A 16,292-nucleotide genomic window follows, 5' to 3' on the forward strand; every position below is an offset into this window, starting at 1 on the left:
CGCGACGATCTGCCGTTATGTCCTTTTCGGCGAGCGTCGCAAACACAACGCCCCGCGTTTAAGGGGTTAATCACACTTGTTCAAATGCTGTCCACAATAAGGAGAGGGCCTATAAAAGGTACCAGAGCCAACCCACCCCTGAATCACATCTTTTATGCGTTTCTGCCCGGAATCGTGCGAATGTCATAAAGACTTTGTATCATAAAGCAGCGACTTTGTATTTGCTTGTAGAGGAGTATATTTTAGACTTGTGGTCGAGCGGCTTTTATATCTTGTAGTAGTTTCCCCACCAGATGTCATGTAGTGACGGGAGAGGTAAAGAATAGTATGGGACTATTTTTATTTGTCTTGGAAATATTAAACAGGTATAAGAGTATAAGTCCCGGGTAGCTACCTCCCTGTCTCGCTATCTCTCTCTCTTTCTGTTCTAAGGCTAATCTCTGTCTCGACCTCTCTCTAGGGTCGCTTGTCTCCTTCTGTCTAGCCTGTTCGGTGGCTAATCTAGGTCTGAGCTCTCTTTCCTAAATTCTGGTGTAGCAGGGGTGTGTCACGTGTGTTCCTCGTGGGTCTTTGTTCACGAGAGGACTGCTGACAGCTAACTGCATCATCTCCTTACTGGCCGCTGTCGTCAGCTTTCCTCAGTGTAAGCATGTTTAGCATTGCTCGATTCTCGCAGACACAACACCTTCTCATCATTTGACTTCCTGCTTCTATCTGTCTCTCTATCTATCTATTTATCTATCTATCTATATAATATGTAGTCTTTACCACACGAAGTCTGTTCTTCTATCTATCTATCTATCTATTGCCAGACGCCTCAATCCCGTTTGGGGTGGCCACAAACAAATCGTCTCCAAGTCACCCTGTCCCCAGCCATTTCACTGCCCTGCTCCCAATTCACACCCCCCTCTCTCATATACCTCTCCACCCCATCCCTCCATCTCATCCTCGGCCTCCTCCTCCCTCTTCCCCGCTCCACCTCACTCACATACACTCTCTTCGTCAGTCTTTCACCCTCCATCCTCTCCACATGGCCAAACCACCTCAGTGTGTTCCTCATAACACTTCCTATCACATCCACATTCACACCACAACGCTCCTTTATATCCTCATTCGTCAGCCTGTCTCTCCACGTGACTCCGCAGGCTCCTCTTAAATAACTCATTTCCACTGCTCTCACTCTTGACTTGTGTCCTTCCAACAAAGTCCAAGCTTCACTTCCATACGTTAGAGTTGGTATCACAATACTGTCATGTAGTAACTTTTTCACTTCCATGCTCACTTCCCTGTTTCTTATCACTGCTTTCAAAGAACCAGCAACCTTTCTTCCCTGCTGTACCCTTTCAAGCACTTCACCCTCCAAACCTCCATCCTTACTCATCACACTACCCAAGTACTTAAACGTACTCTATCTATATATCTATTGCCAGACGCCTCAATCCCGTTTGGGGTGGCCACAAACAAATCGCCTCCAAGTCACCATGTCCCCCGCCATTTCACTGCCCTGCTCCCAACTCACACCCCCCTCTCTCATATACCTCTCCACCCCATCCCTCCATCTCATCCTCGGCCTCCCCCTCCCTCTTCCCCCCTCCCTCTTCCCCCCGCCACCTCACTCACATACACTCTCTTCGTCAGTCTTTCACCCTCCATCCTCTCCACATGGCCAAACCACCTCAGTGTGTTCCTCATAACGCTTCCTATCACATCCACATCCACGCCACAACGCTCCTTTATATCCTCATTCGTCAGCCTGTCTCTCCATGTGACTCCACAGGCTCCTCTTAAATAACTCATTTCCACTGCTTTCACTCTTGACTTGTGTCCTTCCAACAATGTCCAAGCTTCACTTCCGTACGTTAGAGTTGGTATCACAATACTGTCATGTAGTAACTTTTTCACTTCCATGCTCACTTCCCTGTTTCTTATCACTGCTTTCAAGGAACCAGCAACCTTTCTTCCTTGCTGTACCCTTTCAAGCACTTCACCCTCCAAACCTCCATCCTTACTCATCACACTACCCAAATACTTAAACGTACTCACATTTTCCAATTCCTCACCATCTAACCTCGCTGTACATTCACTAACTTCACCTCTCTCAAAGACCATCACTTTACTCTTCCCTACATTCACCTTTAGGTTCCGTTTCTTACACTCTCTCTCAAACTCATCCACCAAGCCCTGCAGCTACCCTTCGTCTTCACTCAACAACACAGTATCATCTGAAAACAACAGTACAGGGAGGGAGTTTCCAAACACTATCCTCTCTCACCAGGGTCACTCCAACATCCACTACCCTACCTTGTACCTCTTTTATTACCCCATCCATGTACAGATTGAACAACCATGGAGACATGACACATCCCTGTTTCAAACCAACTTTCAAAGAGAAAAATTCACTTAGTTCACCATCCACACGCACTGCAGCCTTCTCACCATCGTACATACTCTTCACAGCATTCAACAACTTCCCATCTACTCCATATATTCTTAACACTTTCCACAATCCTTGTCTATCCACCCTGTCATATGCTTTCTCCAAATCCATGAAAGCCGCATACAACTTCTTTCCCTTCTCTAGAAACTTTTCCACTAACGATCTAAGAATGAATATCTGATCTACACAACCTCTTCCCTTCTTAAAGCCTCCCTGTTCTTCTCCAACTAATTTCTCTGTTCTTTCTCTAACTCTGTCTATAAGTATCCTACCATACACTTTTCCTATTATAATAAGAAGACAAATGCCCCTATGATTACCACACACTTCTTTTTCCTCTTTTCCTTTGTACAAGGGAGTAATTATACCTGACTTCCAATCCTCCGGACTCTACCTTCCTCCCAGGCCAATCTGCACATCTTCCACATCCATTCTACTACTATCTCTCCCCCATGCTTCAGCATTTCACCACACACTTCATCAATTCCTGGGGCTTTCCCCGATTTAACTTTCTTCATTGCTTCCACAACTTCTATCCTACTGATTTCTTCCTGTCTTCTCACCTCCCTCCTTCTCCCAGCCATTCCCCAGCCACTTATACTCGCATTACTTCCATCCTCTACGTTCAACAATTCCTTAAAGTGTTCTCTCCATCTGCTCACTTTTTCTCCCTTCTCCACTAGTAATCTATCATTTTTATCTTTCACTCCCCTGCTAACTTCACTTCCACCCTGTCTTACTCTTTTCATGTCTCTCCAGAACATTTTCTTACAGTCCCTCCACTTTACACTCAAATTCCTTCCAAATTCCTCATCCACTCTCTTCTTACTCTCTCTTACTAATCTTTTCACCTCTCTCTTTCTTTCCACATATAACTCTCTCTTCCGCCTCTCAACTTCTTCCACCTCTCAACTTCTTCCACGCCCCTATTTCTCATCCATTCATTGTATGCTTTCTTCTTTTGTGCCACAGCCTCTTTCACCTCTTCGGTCCACCACGCTGTTCCTTGCACCCCCCTCCGTCTTCTCTTCCTTCTACACACCACATCACATGCTGCACATATTTCTTCTGTAAATATCTTACACACACCTTCCACGTCTGTTCTTCGCTCTGCTAAAAATAATTTCATCCGTACTAAATGCTCTCAACTCTCCAGCTCGAATTCTTCCTGCTCCTTCTGGCTTCTTGCCAAAAACCTTTCAGACAACTTTACCTCATCATCCTTCCCTCCTCTTTTCTACTCTGATCGCTCTGTAGCTATTTCTTCACTGATAAAGCAGATCTCTTCACTCAGACTTTCTCCTCCAATTTCACCTTAGACGATTCCGGTCGTGTTCCTCCATCACTTTCTCCCTCTGACTTCCTCATGGCTGACATTAAAATATCTTCAGCTGATGTATTTTCTGCCATCACAGGCCTCAATACTAATAAGGCAGATGGACCTGATGGAGTCCCTCCTGTTGTTCTCAAGAACTGTGCTTCTGTGCTTACACCCTGCCTAGGCAAACTTTTTCGCCTTTGTCTATGAACTTGTACCTTTCCTTCTTGCTGGAAGTTTTTTTTTTTTTTTTATGCGAGGAAGAAGGAGCCAAAGGCCATGAGCCCACAATAACAGTTCCCTCCAAGAGAAAAACAAAATACAATAGAGAGCCAAATTCAAGATGCGATCATTTTGAGATGACTGGACACACTACGCTTGAAAGACTGGAGATCACAGGCAGCAGGAAATACAGACAGAGGGAGACAGTTCCAGAGTTGACTTGTTGCATAAATGAAGGACTGGGAGTAACTGTTAACTCTTGCATTAGAGAGTTGGTCAGAAAAGAGATGAGAGTTTGCTGCTAGACGGGTGCTACTTGCCTGTCGTAGAGGTGGAGGAATGCATGCAGACAGTTCAGAGGAGCAGTGACCATTAAAGTAGCGATAGAAAAGAGATAAAGATGCAACAGTGCGGCGAAGAGACAGAGGTTGAAGGGAGTCAGTAAAAGGAGGAGAGTTAATGAGATGAAAAGCCTTTTATTCCACCCTATTGAAATGAGCTGTATGTGGGGAGCCTACCCACACATGAGAGTTGTACTCCACACATGGGCAGCTAAAACCCCTGTATAGAGTCAACAATTGTGCACGGGTAAAGAAAGAACGAAGTCGGCTTAGCACACCTAATCTCTTGGAAGCGGATTTTACAAGAGATGTAATATGTTCTTTCCAAGATAAGTCTCGAGTAAATGAAACCCCAAGCATGTTCAAGGATAATGCAGGATTAAGCTGAATATTATTAAACATTAGTGGGTATATCTGTGGAAGATTTTGTCGAGTTAATAGGTGTTAAAACTGAGTCTGAGATGCATTAAAAAAACCAGATTATTTTTACCCGTCAGAGATACGAGCCAAGATAAACATTAGGTGTGCCATAGCCTCATCCCCTATTTGTTGAAGTAACTGCTGAGATGGGTGTTGCAGGAACCGAATGGAAAGGTGAAGGGTGGAGTCATCAGCATATGACTGGATAGAGTTAGATGTACAGCTTAGAAGGTCATTGATGAATAAAAGGAAGAGAGGTGGTGATAGGACAAAGCCCTGAGAAACACCACTGTTGATAGATCTAGGAGAAGAACGATGGCCATCTACAACAGCGGCTATAGAACGACCAGAAAGGAAGCTAGCGATGAAGGCACAGATAGAAGGATAGAAACCGTAAGAGGGCAGTTTGGAAATTAAAGATTTATGCCAGACTCGATCAAAAGCCTTTGAGATGTCAAGTGCAATGGCGAAGCTTTCGCCAAAGTCCTGAAAGGAGGATGACCAGGAGTCTGAAAGGTAGGTGAGAAGATCGCCAGTGGAGCGTCCCTGACAGAACCCATACTGACGATCAGAAAGAAGGTTGTGATAGGAAAGATGCCATAAAATTTTTCTATTGAAAATTGACTTGAAAACTTTTGACATACAGGACGTTAAAGTAATTGGACGATAGTTGGAGAGTTGAGAATGGTCACCCTTCTTTGGGACTGGCTGAATGAGAGCAAACTTCCAGCAAGAAGGAAAGGTATAAGTTCAGAGACAAAGGCGAAAGAATTTGCCTAGGCAGGGTGTAAGCACAGAAGCACAGTTCTTGAGAACAACAGGAGGGACTCCATCAGGCCCATATACCTTGTTAGTATTGAGCCCTGTGATGGCAGAAAATACATCAGCTGAAGAAATTTTAATGTCAGCCATGAGGAAGTCAGAGGGGAGAAGTGATGGAGGAACAGCACTGGAATCATCTAAGGTGGAATTGGAGGAGAAAGTCTGTGCAAAGAGATCTGCTTTATCAGTAGAAGAAATAGCTACAGAATCATCAGGAGTAGAAAAGAGGAGGGAAGGATGATGAGGTAAAGTTGTTAGAAAGGTTTTTGGCCAGGTGCCGGAAGGAGCGGGAAGAATTCAAGTTGGAGAGTTGAGAGCATTTAGTATGGGTGAAATTGTTTTTAGCAGAGCACAGAACAGACTTAGCATAATTCCAGGCAGAAACGTAAAGATGATGTGATTCAGGGGTGGGTTGGGTCTGGTACCTTTTGTAGGCCCTCTCCTTGTTGCGGACAGCATTAGAACAATCATGATTAAACCAAGGCTTTCTTGCGTTAGACAAAGGATACGAGAAAGGAATGTATGCTTCCATGCCTGAAAGAATGACCTCCATAATGCACAAGGCACACTGAGAAGGCTCCCAGCCATGGAAGCAATAATCATTTCAGGGAAAATCAAAGAAGTACTGCCTGAAGGCCTCCCAATCCGCGGCTCGAAAATGCTACAGACGACGTTTCCCTGGAGTGTCCACAGGCCGTACGGAGTGGTAGGACAGGTTAAGATGATAAGGTTGTGATTGGAGGAGCCCAAAGGAGAGAAAGGATTAACAGTGTAAGCAGAAGGATTAGTTGTAAGGAAGAGGTCAAGTATGTTGGAGCTCTCTCCAAGGTGGTCTGGGATACGGGTAGGGTGCTGTACAAGCTGCTCTAGGTCATTAAGGATAGAAAAGATGTAGGCTTGTTCACCAGGTGGATCAGTGAAAGGAGAGGAGAGCCAAAGGTGGTGGTGAACATTTTAATCTCCTAAAATGGAGATTTCTGAGAAAGGAGAAATGGATAGAATGTGTTCCATCTTAGAAGTAAGATAGTCGAAGAATTTTTGATAGTCAGTAGAATTAGGGGATAGGTGAACAGAACAAATATATTTAGTCTGAGAATGACAGGAAAGCCGATGCCAGAGTGTAGAGAATTCAGAAGAATCGAGTTCAGGAACACGAGAGCAAGATAAGTCGTTGCGTATATATACACGACATCCACCTCTGGCTTTGAAATTAGTATAGAGAAAGTAGGAGGATACAGAAATGGGTTTGCTGTCAGTTGCCTCAGACAGCTGAGTCTCACTTAGAAAGAGAAGGTGAGGTTTAGAGGAGGAGAGGGAGTACTCAACAGAGGAAAAGTTAGAAGAAAAGCCACAAATGTTGCAGAAATGAAGAAGAAGAGAGTCGGACAGTGGTTCTAGGCAGCTTAAGTCATCACCAGGGGAGGGGCGGAAGGTGGGGTCATTTATCGTCCCCCCCCTGGGGATTCCGAGGCTGAGTGCTGGGACGCCAAGATTTTTTTGAATTTTGGAAAAGGAAGTGTAGTGTGTATTGTGCATATAGTTTGGTGTAGATACTTAGAGAAAATTGTATTGGAGAGCATGCTTGTCTACTCTCTGTGTAACTGAGACACTGAAAAAGTTCAGCAAAGGGGGATGGTCAGGAACTAGTACTGAGGGCTGATGAAACGGGAGCTCCAGCACTCCCTGTCATCAGCTTTTCTTCCACCTTGGGAGTACTGCCCTGCTCGACTGGTGCTACAGTCTACTCCTACTCTCATTCAGCCAGTCCTAAAGAAGGATGACCATTCCCAACTCTCTAAATATCGTTCAGTTGCTTTAACATCCTGTATCTCAAAAGTTTTTGAGTCAATACTTAATAGATTAATTAAAGCATCTTTCCTATCACAACCTTCTTTCTGATCATCAGTATGGGTTCCATCAGGGATGCTCCACTGGCGATCTTCTCACCTACCTTTCAGACTCCTGGTCATCCTCCTTTCAGGACTTTGGCGAAAGCTTTGCGATTGCACTTGACATCTCAAAGGCTTTTGATCAAGTCTGGCATAAATCTTTAATTTCCAAACTGCACTCTTAAGGTTTCTATCCTTCTATCTGTGCCTTCATCTCTAGCTTCCTTTCTGGTCGTTCTATAGCCGCTGTTGTAGATGGCCATCGTTCTTCTCCTAGATCTATCAACAGTGGTGTTCCTCAGGGCTTTGTCCTATCACCACCTCTCTTCCTTTTATTCATCAATGACCTTCTAAGCTGTACATCCAACCCTATCCACTCATACGCTGATGACTCCACCCTTCACCTTTCCATTCAGTTCCCGCAACGTCCAGCTCAGCAGTTACTTCAACAAACAAGGGATGAGGCTATGGCACACGTAATGTCTGACTTAGCTCGTATCTCTGACTGGGGTAAAAATAATCTTGTTTTTAATGCATCAAAGACTCTTTTTTTACACCTATCAACCTGACAAAATCTTCCACATTTGATAATATTTGATAATATTTAGCTTAATCCTGCATCATCCTTGAACATGCTTGGGGTTTCATTTACTCGAGACTTATCTTGGAAAGATCCTATTACATCTCTTATAAACTCTGCTTCCAAGAGATTAGGTGTGCTAAGCCGTCTCCGTTCCTTCTTTACCCCTGCACAATTGTTGACTCAATATAGGGGTTTTATCCGCCCCTGTGTGGAGTACAACTCTCATGTGTGGGGAGGCTCCCCCTATACAGCTCTTCTCAGTAGTGTGGGGTCAAAGGCTTTTCGTCCCATTAACTCTCCTGCTCTTACTGACTCCCTTCAACCTCTATCTCTTTGCCGCACTGTTGCATCTTTATCTCTTTTCTATCGCTACTTCAATGGTCACTGCTCCTCAGAACTGTCTGCATACATTCCTCCACCTCTAGACGTTCGCACCCGTCCAGCAGCAAACTCTCATCCCTTTTCTGTCCAGCTCTCTAATGCAAGAGTTAACCGTTACTCCTAGTCCTTCATTTATGCAACAGGTCAACTCTGGAACTGTCTCCCTCTGTCTGTATTTCATGGTAGCTGTGATCTCCAGTCTTTCAAATGCAATGTGTCCAGGCATCTCGTAATGAACAGATCTTGAATTTGGCTCTCTCTTGTATTTTGTTTTTCTCTTGGAGGGATCAATAATTGCGGGCCCATGGCCTTTGGTTACTTCTTCCTTGCATTAAAAAAAAAAAAAAAAGATAATCTTGATTTGTTGAGGCAGCAATATTATTTCTGCTTATAATATACCCATGGGACTGAAGGTGCTAAAAACCTTCCTGAATCCCATGAGTCCAAAGATGCTTTGTTTTATTGAGGCATTAGCAGTGTTTTATTCAGCATAGGAGAGACTGATCCTAATAAAATGAAAAGTTTGTTACCCAGTAAATCATTTACAATGCTGGGTGGTAACCATATAGCCAAATAACTAGGTGATGTGAAGCCTGGTATGGTGCCTCTGTTGAGTATAGAAATGTGACATTCATCTAGCAACCAAACCTCCAGTCATCCTTGCATCTCGCTGTGGTGAGGTGCTGCTTTCTACAGGGAAGTATCAGTTCACTGTAGTGCACTGCATGGAACAGCCCTGCAGGGGCAGTTGCATGCCAACAGTGGATAGATCGGCAGGGCCAGACAGACATTGGTTGTTCAGCAACAAACTTCCATTTTGTCCTCAGTCGCCAAGCCATTCTGTGAGGTGAGCGTGGTTCAGCGCATGACATCACCAGTGTTCACCCAGTTTCGTTACCTGGCAGTGCTGGTACAAGAGTTCCATGTGAAAGTGGAACTACCTTTCATCTTTGCCATTTTAGAAGTTGTCACCCCTTCCTCTGCATCACCTCAAGATCCTGCTTCTGTCAGCCTTTACTCTGTGAGTTATTTATATTTATTATTGTAATTGTCACTTTACAGAGAAGAAATGCAGTGCCAAGAGACGTGACACTCGCACATGTGAAGAGTGCTGTGAAGCAGCTGAAAAATGGGAAATCAGCTGGGGCTGATCAGGTGTATGCAGAGATGTTAAAGTGTAGTGGAGAGAGTGGAATGATGTGCTTGTTGGAGATATGTAAGAGGGCATGGATGAGTGAAACTGTGCCAGCAGAGTGGAAAAAGGCTGTGATTGTACCTGTGTACAAAAATAAAGGTGAGTGAAGTGAGTGCAAGAATAATCGTGGCATAAGTTTATTGAGTGTGGCAGGGAAGGTATATGGAAGATTTATTGTAGAGAAAGTAAGAGAGATATCAGAAGTCCTAGTGAGTGATGAACAGGGTGGCTTTAGGAGTGGCAGAGGATGTGTGGATCAAATATTTGCAGTGAGACAGATAGCAGAGAAGGCTTGTGACGAGAACCATAAGGTGTTTATGGCATTCATGGATTTGGAAAAAGCATACGACAAAGTGGACAGAGAAGGATTGTGGAAAGTTTTGTGCATGTATGGTGTAGATGGTAAGCTGCTAGGTGCCATCAAGAGTTTTTATGATGGTAGTGAAGCATGTGTAAGGGTTAATGGGCATGTAAGTGAATGGCTCACGATCGATGTTGGCGTATGACAAGGCTGTGTGATGTCCCTATGGTTGTTTAGCGAGGGAGGGCGGTGATGGTTTGGACAGTGCATCCCCTGAGAAACGTATGGGACCTTGAGCCGTGTGATCTTGTGTGAAAGTGGGAGTTTGTTTATTTCAACTACACGGAACCTCCAAGCTAGAAACCCCTCACTTTTTGATGCAGGTCAGACTTCATGTTTTTTTTGCATCTCTTACGTCATAAGTTGAGTGTACTGTACTTATATCTTAAGCTCTACCTTTATGAATATGCCAGGCATCGAACTGTGCATTATCAGGGTGAATCTGTGTTGCATGTAGAACATATTGCCATGAAAAACAAATGTTAAACCCTCTCGTGTGAAACTTGAGAGTACCCATCAATTAATTACATACGTTCGGGATGATTCGGACAGTTAAGGAGGGGGATGGTTCGGACAGTCCTAACTATCCCTCCACCACTACCAAGTCATGACCTAATCGGATGATAATGCTACTTTTGATCATTTATATTTAAACACATAGTGAAACACCATTCTTAATAGTTATCAGGGAAAATAATATATAATAGTTTTGTTTGTTTAACATATTCCTCAAAGTGTTAAAAGAATAAGGGGTATTACAATTTCAGTTTTGCAGGCTACAATATGCATTAAAAGTCTTAAGTTAGTCTGTCTGAAATAAGGCCTAGAAAGTGAAAAGTGAAGTCAGTATTCCAGAGAGAGAGCGATAGAGTGAGTGAGAGTGTGATAGTGAGAGAGAAGGAGAGAGAGAGAGAGAGAATGTGAGTGATAGAGTGAGAGAGAGTGAGGGTGATAGAGAGAAAGAGAGAGAGAGAGAAGGCTTATTATGTATAATTTTGGGGAAATAAGAGGTTAAGTCATTTATTAATAGGTCTGATGAAGGTTATTTGAGTGATAAAATATTAGTTTTTCTTTTTTTTTTACAACCATCAACTAGTTCATTTGGATTCTGGTTTAATATTGTACTTTAGGAAAATGAAATATCTTTGAAGTAATAAATGTTTGTTTTTATCCAATATAACTCACATAATTTTAAGAATATCCTGAGTAATACATATGGCCGAACCGTCCCACCCTATTGTCCGAACCATCACCACTGGTAGGGATGGTTCAGACGATTTAGTCACTTGTGTTTCGTTAACTGTAGCTTAAAGCTGAAAAGAGCTAAGAATTTCATATTATCAACCTAAAGAGCCAAATGATGTGGCAACATTTTAACGTAAACCAGATTACACTCCTGCTTAAACCTGAATTTTTATATATATATTTTTTTTGAATGTCTGAACCATCACCGCCCTCCCCAATATATGTGCATGGGGTGATGAGAGAAGTAAAAACACGAGCACTGGAGAGGGGGGTGACGTTGGTAATGAATGGTGGTGGTTGGAATATCTCAAACTTGTATGCTGATGATACAGTACCACTTGCAAATACCAGACAAGAATTTTGTAGGCTAGTGCAGAGTTTTGCTGATGTCTGTGAGCATTGTACCTTGAAAGTAAATGTAGAAGAGAGTAAGGTGATGGTTATTGAGAGAGAAGATGACTCCCAGTGCGATGTTACAGTGAATGGAGAGAGACTGGAATTGGTGAGAGAGTTCAAATACCTGGGTACAGCGATAGAAAAGAGAGGAATATTTGGAAAAGAGGCAGAAAGTAGAGTGACACAAGGAAGAAAAGTAGCTGGTGCATTGAAGGCCTTGAAAAGAGACAGAGGCTTGAGTGCTGGAGCTGCATGAGGCTCACAAGAAGGAGTGTTAGTGCTAACTTTAACGTATGGATGTGAGACTATGGTGTGGCATGAAAATGAAAAGTCAAGAGTAAGAACATTGGAGATGGGACTACTGAGGAATGCATGTGGAGTACAGTGGGTGGATAGGATAGAAAATAATGTGATTCATGAAAGATGTGGAGTAAGGAAGACAGTGAACACCAGAATGGAAGTGAGTATACTGAGATGATATGGTCATGTGGAGAGAATGGATAACAAAAGAGTGATGAAAAAAGTATATCTGATGGAATTTGAAGGAGGGAGGAGGTGAGGCAGGCCAAGAAGAAGGTGGAGAGATATGGTGGATGAGTATGTGAAGGAGATAAGTTTGGAAGACGGTGAGGCAAGGGAACTCAAGATCAATGTGGCTGGATGAATGTTGTGAGGAGAAGCGCATGATCAGGGATTTGGCACCCCTTTTTAACGTGACAGCATGTGGATTGACTCTGTTGGATATGTTTATGTGAAGATACAGAATGTGGTAAATGTTTTTGGTGTATTTGATAGAGCCAGGATTCCTTGGGCTTGGAATGATGAGTGAATGGAAGTGTGGCCCATTGGACTGGACAGATTTTGACTGTCTGGACATTGCTGCTCCTCACCCTGCCCTAGGGTGGGAAAGGAGGTCCGGATCATGATGATGATGATCACTTTACAAATACCAGGAAAAAATGCAATGCTTCTTCTTAAAAGAAATTGATGCCCTAAAGTGAGGGCTAGCATGGGTTTAATTCACCTGCCAGTCACAGATATTTCATGTACTGTAGCATAATACATTTAATTTAAACAGATACTGATAGTGCTTTATTGAAAAAGGAGATGCCTTTGAGTAGTTACTCATCACATGCCAATCACATGCATATTCTGTAGTTGGTGAGTGAAAGATAAAAATGATAGATTACTAGTGGAGAAGGGATAAATATGAGCAGTTGGAGAGAACTATCTATCTACAGTATATCTATAGCCCGATGCCTAATGCCGCAAAGGGTGGCCACAGACAAAACGCCTCCACGTCGCTCTGTCACCCACCATTTGACTACCCTCCCCCCAGCTCACCCCCCCCTCCCTCATATACCTCTCAACTCCATCCCTCCACCTCATCCTTGGTCTACCCCTCCCTCTCCCTCCATCCACCCAACCTACATACACCCTCTTAGTCAGTCTTTCATTCTCCATTCTCTCCACATGTCCAAACCACCTCATTGTATTTCTCCTATTCTTCTCAACCACATCCACATCCACCCCACAACGTTCCTTCTCTTCTTCATTCATCAACCTGTCCCTCCACGTCACTCCACATGCTCCTCTCAAGTAACTCATTTCCACTGCTCTCACTCTTGACTTGTTCCCCTCTTGCAAGGTCCATGCCTCGCTTCCATACGTCAGGGTAGGGATCACAATACTATCATGCAGTGACTTCTTAACTTCCATACTCACCTCCCTATTTCTCATCACTGCTTTCAGTGAGCCAACAACCTTCCTTCCCTGCTGTACCCTTTCAAGTACTTCATTCCCCAAAGTTCCATCCTTACTCATCACACTACCCAAGTACCTGTACTTGAATGCACTCACATTCTCCTTATCCTTGCCATCCAACCTCACTGCACATTCTGTAACTTCATTCCTCTCAAACACCATTACTTTACTTTTGTTTACATTAACTTTCAGCTTCCTCCTCCTACATACTGTCCCAAATTCATTCACCAAACCTTGCAACTCCCATTTATCTTCACTTAACAATACTGTATCATCAGCAAACAGCAACACCGGAATCTTCCAAATCTCACCCTCATTCATTAGAGCCACCCCCGCATCCACTGCCCTACCTTGCACCTCCTTTACAACCCCATCCATGTATATATTAAACAGCCATGAAGACATCACACAACCCTGTTTCAGTCCCACATTGAGATCAAAGAACTCACTCCGCTCACCATCCACTTGCACCGTAGCCCTAGCTCCTTCGTACATACTCTTCACAGCATTCAACAATTTCCCCTCCACTCCATATATTCTTAATACCTTCCACTTACCTTGCCTATCTATTCTGTCATAAGCTTTCTCCAAGTCCATGAAGGCAGTATACACTTTCCTTCCCTTCTCTAGATACTTCTCCACTAAACATCTTAGAACAAATATCTGATCTACACACCCTTTTCCCTTCCTAAATCCCCCTTGTTCTTCTCCAACTAGCTCCTCTGTCATATGCCTAACCCTGTCAATGAGTATTCTACCATATATTTTACAAGTCACACTAAGAAGGCAAATACCCCTATGGTTACCACATACTTCTCTCTCCCCTTTTCCTTTGTACAAAAGGAACAATTATACCTGATTTCCAGTCCACTGGAACCCTTCCCTCTTCCCAAGCCAGTCTACACAACTTCCATATCCACTCCACAACAATCTCACCCCCATACCTCAGCATTTCACCACACACTCCATCAATTCCTGGGGCCTTTCCCATCTTGATCTTCTTCATTGCTTCCACTACTTCTGCCCTACTGATCTCTTCCTCCCTCCTCTCATCTCTCCTTCTCCCAGCCAATCCCCAATCACTTGTACTCTCATTGCTCTCACTCTCTACATTCAACAAACCCTCAAAGTGCTCCTACCATCTCCTCAATTTCTCTCTCTTCTCCACCAACAATCTATTATTCCTATCTTTCACTCCCCTGCTATATCCCCTTTCACACTGCCTTACTTTCTTTACCCCCTTCCAAAACAATTTCTTACTCTCCCTCCATCCCAAACTCGTAATCCACTTTCTTCTTACTCTCCTTCACCAGTCTCTTCACCTCCCGTCTCCTGTTCACATATACCTCTCTGTTCTCTCTCTCATCTTCTCCCCTACCTCTACTTGCTAACCATTCATTATATGCCTTCTTCTTTTGTTCCACAGCTCGTTTCACCTCATCATTTCACCATGCTGTCCCTTGCACACCCTTGCATCTCCTCCTCACTCCACAAACCACCTCACACGCTGCACCTGTCTCTTCTGTGAATATCTTACGTACGTCTTCCACCCCTTCCATCTGCTCTAGCTCATATCTTCCCAATCTTTCTTCCACTACACTCTCATACTCTGCCATTTTCTCACTATCTTGCAAATTTTCCACTCTTCTCACAGGATCTGTTTTCTCATGTCTTCCCCTTCGTCTCCTTAACCATTTTCTTTGCAGCTTTATCTTGGCCATCACTGAGTGATGGTCCGAGACTCGATTCCCCCACCCTCTCCACACTCTTGCATCCAACACTTGTCTTCTCATTCACTCATCCACACACACGTAGTCTATCATTGCCTTTTGTTCAACAAGTTCACCATCCATCCTCCTCATCACTCTCCATGTATACCGGTGGATCATCTTATGACAAAAGTAGGTGTTGGCTATTGCCAACCCCTTACCAGCACAGATGTCCACCAATGCACTACCATTCCCATCTACTTCAGCTGGCACACCCCACTGACCAACCACTCCATCCACTTGTACATTCCCAACTTTGCCATTCATGTCTCCAATCAAAAGCACTCTCTCACTCCTCTCAAATTTGTCCATACATGCTTCTCCTCTCGCCCAAAACTCATCTTTCACTCATGCCACTCGGGCCTCTGTCGGAGCATACACACATACAATCGCCCACGCTTGTATACCTACTTTCATCCTCACCCATACAATCCTTGCACCCCCTGTTCCATACTCTCTTATATTCTCCCACTTCTTGCTTATCATCAGACATACTCCCTCTCTTGCCCTGTCATTCTCATAAACTCCCACGCATATACCTAAACCATATTCCCATTCTCTCACCCTTTCACCCCTCCATTTAGTTTCAGTCAATCCACATATATCCACTTTTGCATCCTCAAGCACCTGAACAATCTCTCTCTCTTTCACTTCATCATTCACTCCTCTCACATTCCATGTTCCCACCCTCAGAATGTCCTTTGTCTGTTCCTTAGTCGTCAGCGTATGGTCCGTCCTGATCCGAGGCGCTTTATTCGCTTGTTTAATTAGTTCTTTTTACGGGGTGGGGCACTAACCCACCACCAACCCTCTTAGTCGCCTCGTACGACAAGCAGGGATACTGGGGGAGTATTCTTGAAACCCCCCTACCCCCAGGGGTAACACTTTAAGGAATTGGAGAGAACACTTTAAGGAATTGTTAAACATAGAGAATGAAAGTAATACGAGTGTAAGTGGCAGGGGAATGACTGAGAGAGAGAGGGATGTGAGAAAAGAGGAAGAAATCAGTAGGATGGCAGTTTTGAAAGCAATGAAGAAAGTTAAAATGGGGAAAGCCCCAGGAATTGATGGAGTGTGTGGTGAAATGCTGAAGCATGGGGGAGAGATAGTAGTAGAATGGATGCACAAGATGTGCAGATTGGCCTGGGA

At 43.8% G+C, this 16,292-nt stretch overlaps 1 protein-coding gene across 1 annotated transcript in view; it reads left to right on the plus strand.

The window, feature by feature from the left end:
* The window catches only part of Vps13 (vacuolar protein sorting 13C), a 1,164,731-nt gene that overhangs the window by 1,029,066 nt on the left and 119,373 nt on the right, over positions 1 to 16,292 (plus strand). Inside the window, exon 67 of the mRNA XM_080277871.1 lies at positions 9,241 to 9,434. Coding sequence (XP_080133997.1) covers positions 9,241 to 9,434 — 194 coding nt within the window. The remainder of the gene's footprint in view (positions 1 to 9,240; positions 9,435 to 16,292) is intronic.

Source organism: Coenobita brevimanus, chromosome 71 (genome assembly GCF_032717465.1).
Source record: "Coenobita brevimanus isolate Jiangsu-jjx chromosome 71, ASM3271746v2, whole genome shotgun sequence".
In the NCBI taxonomy this organism is placed as follows: domain Eukaryota; kingdom Metazoa; phylum Arthropoda; class Malacostraca; order Decapoda; family Coenobitidae; genus Coenobita; species Coenobita brevimanus.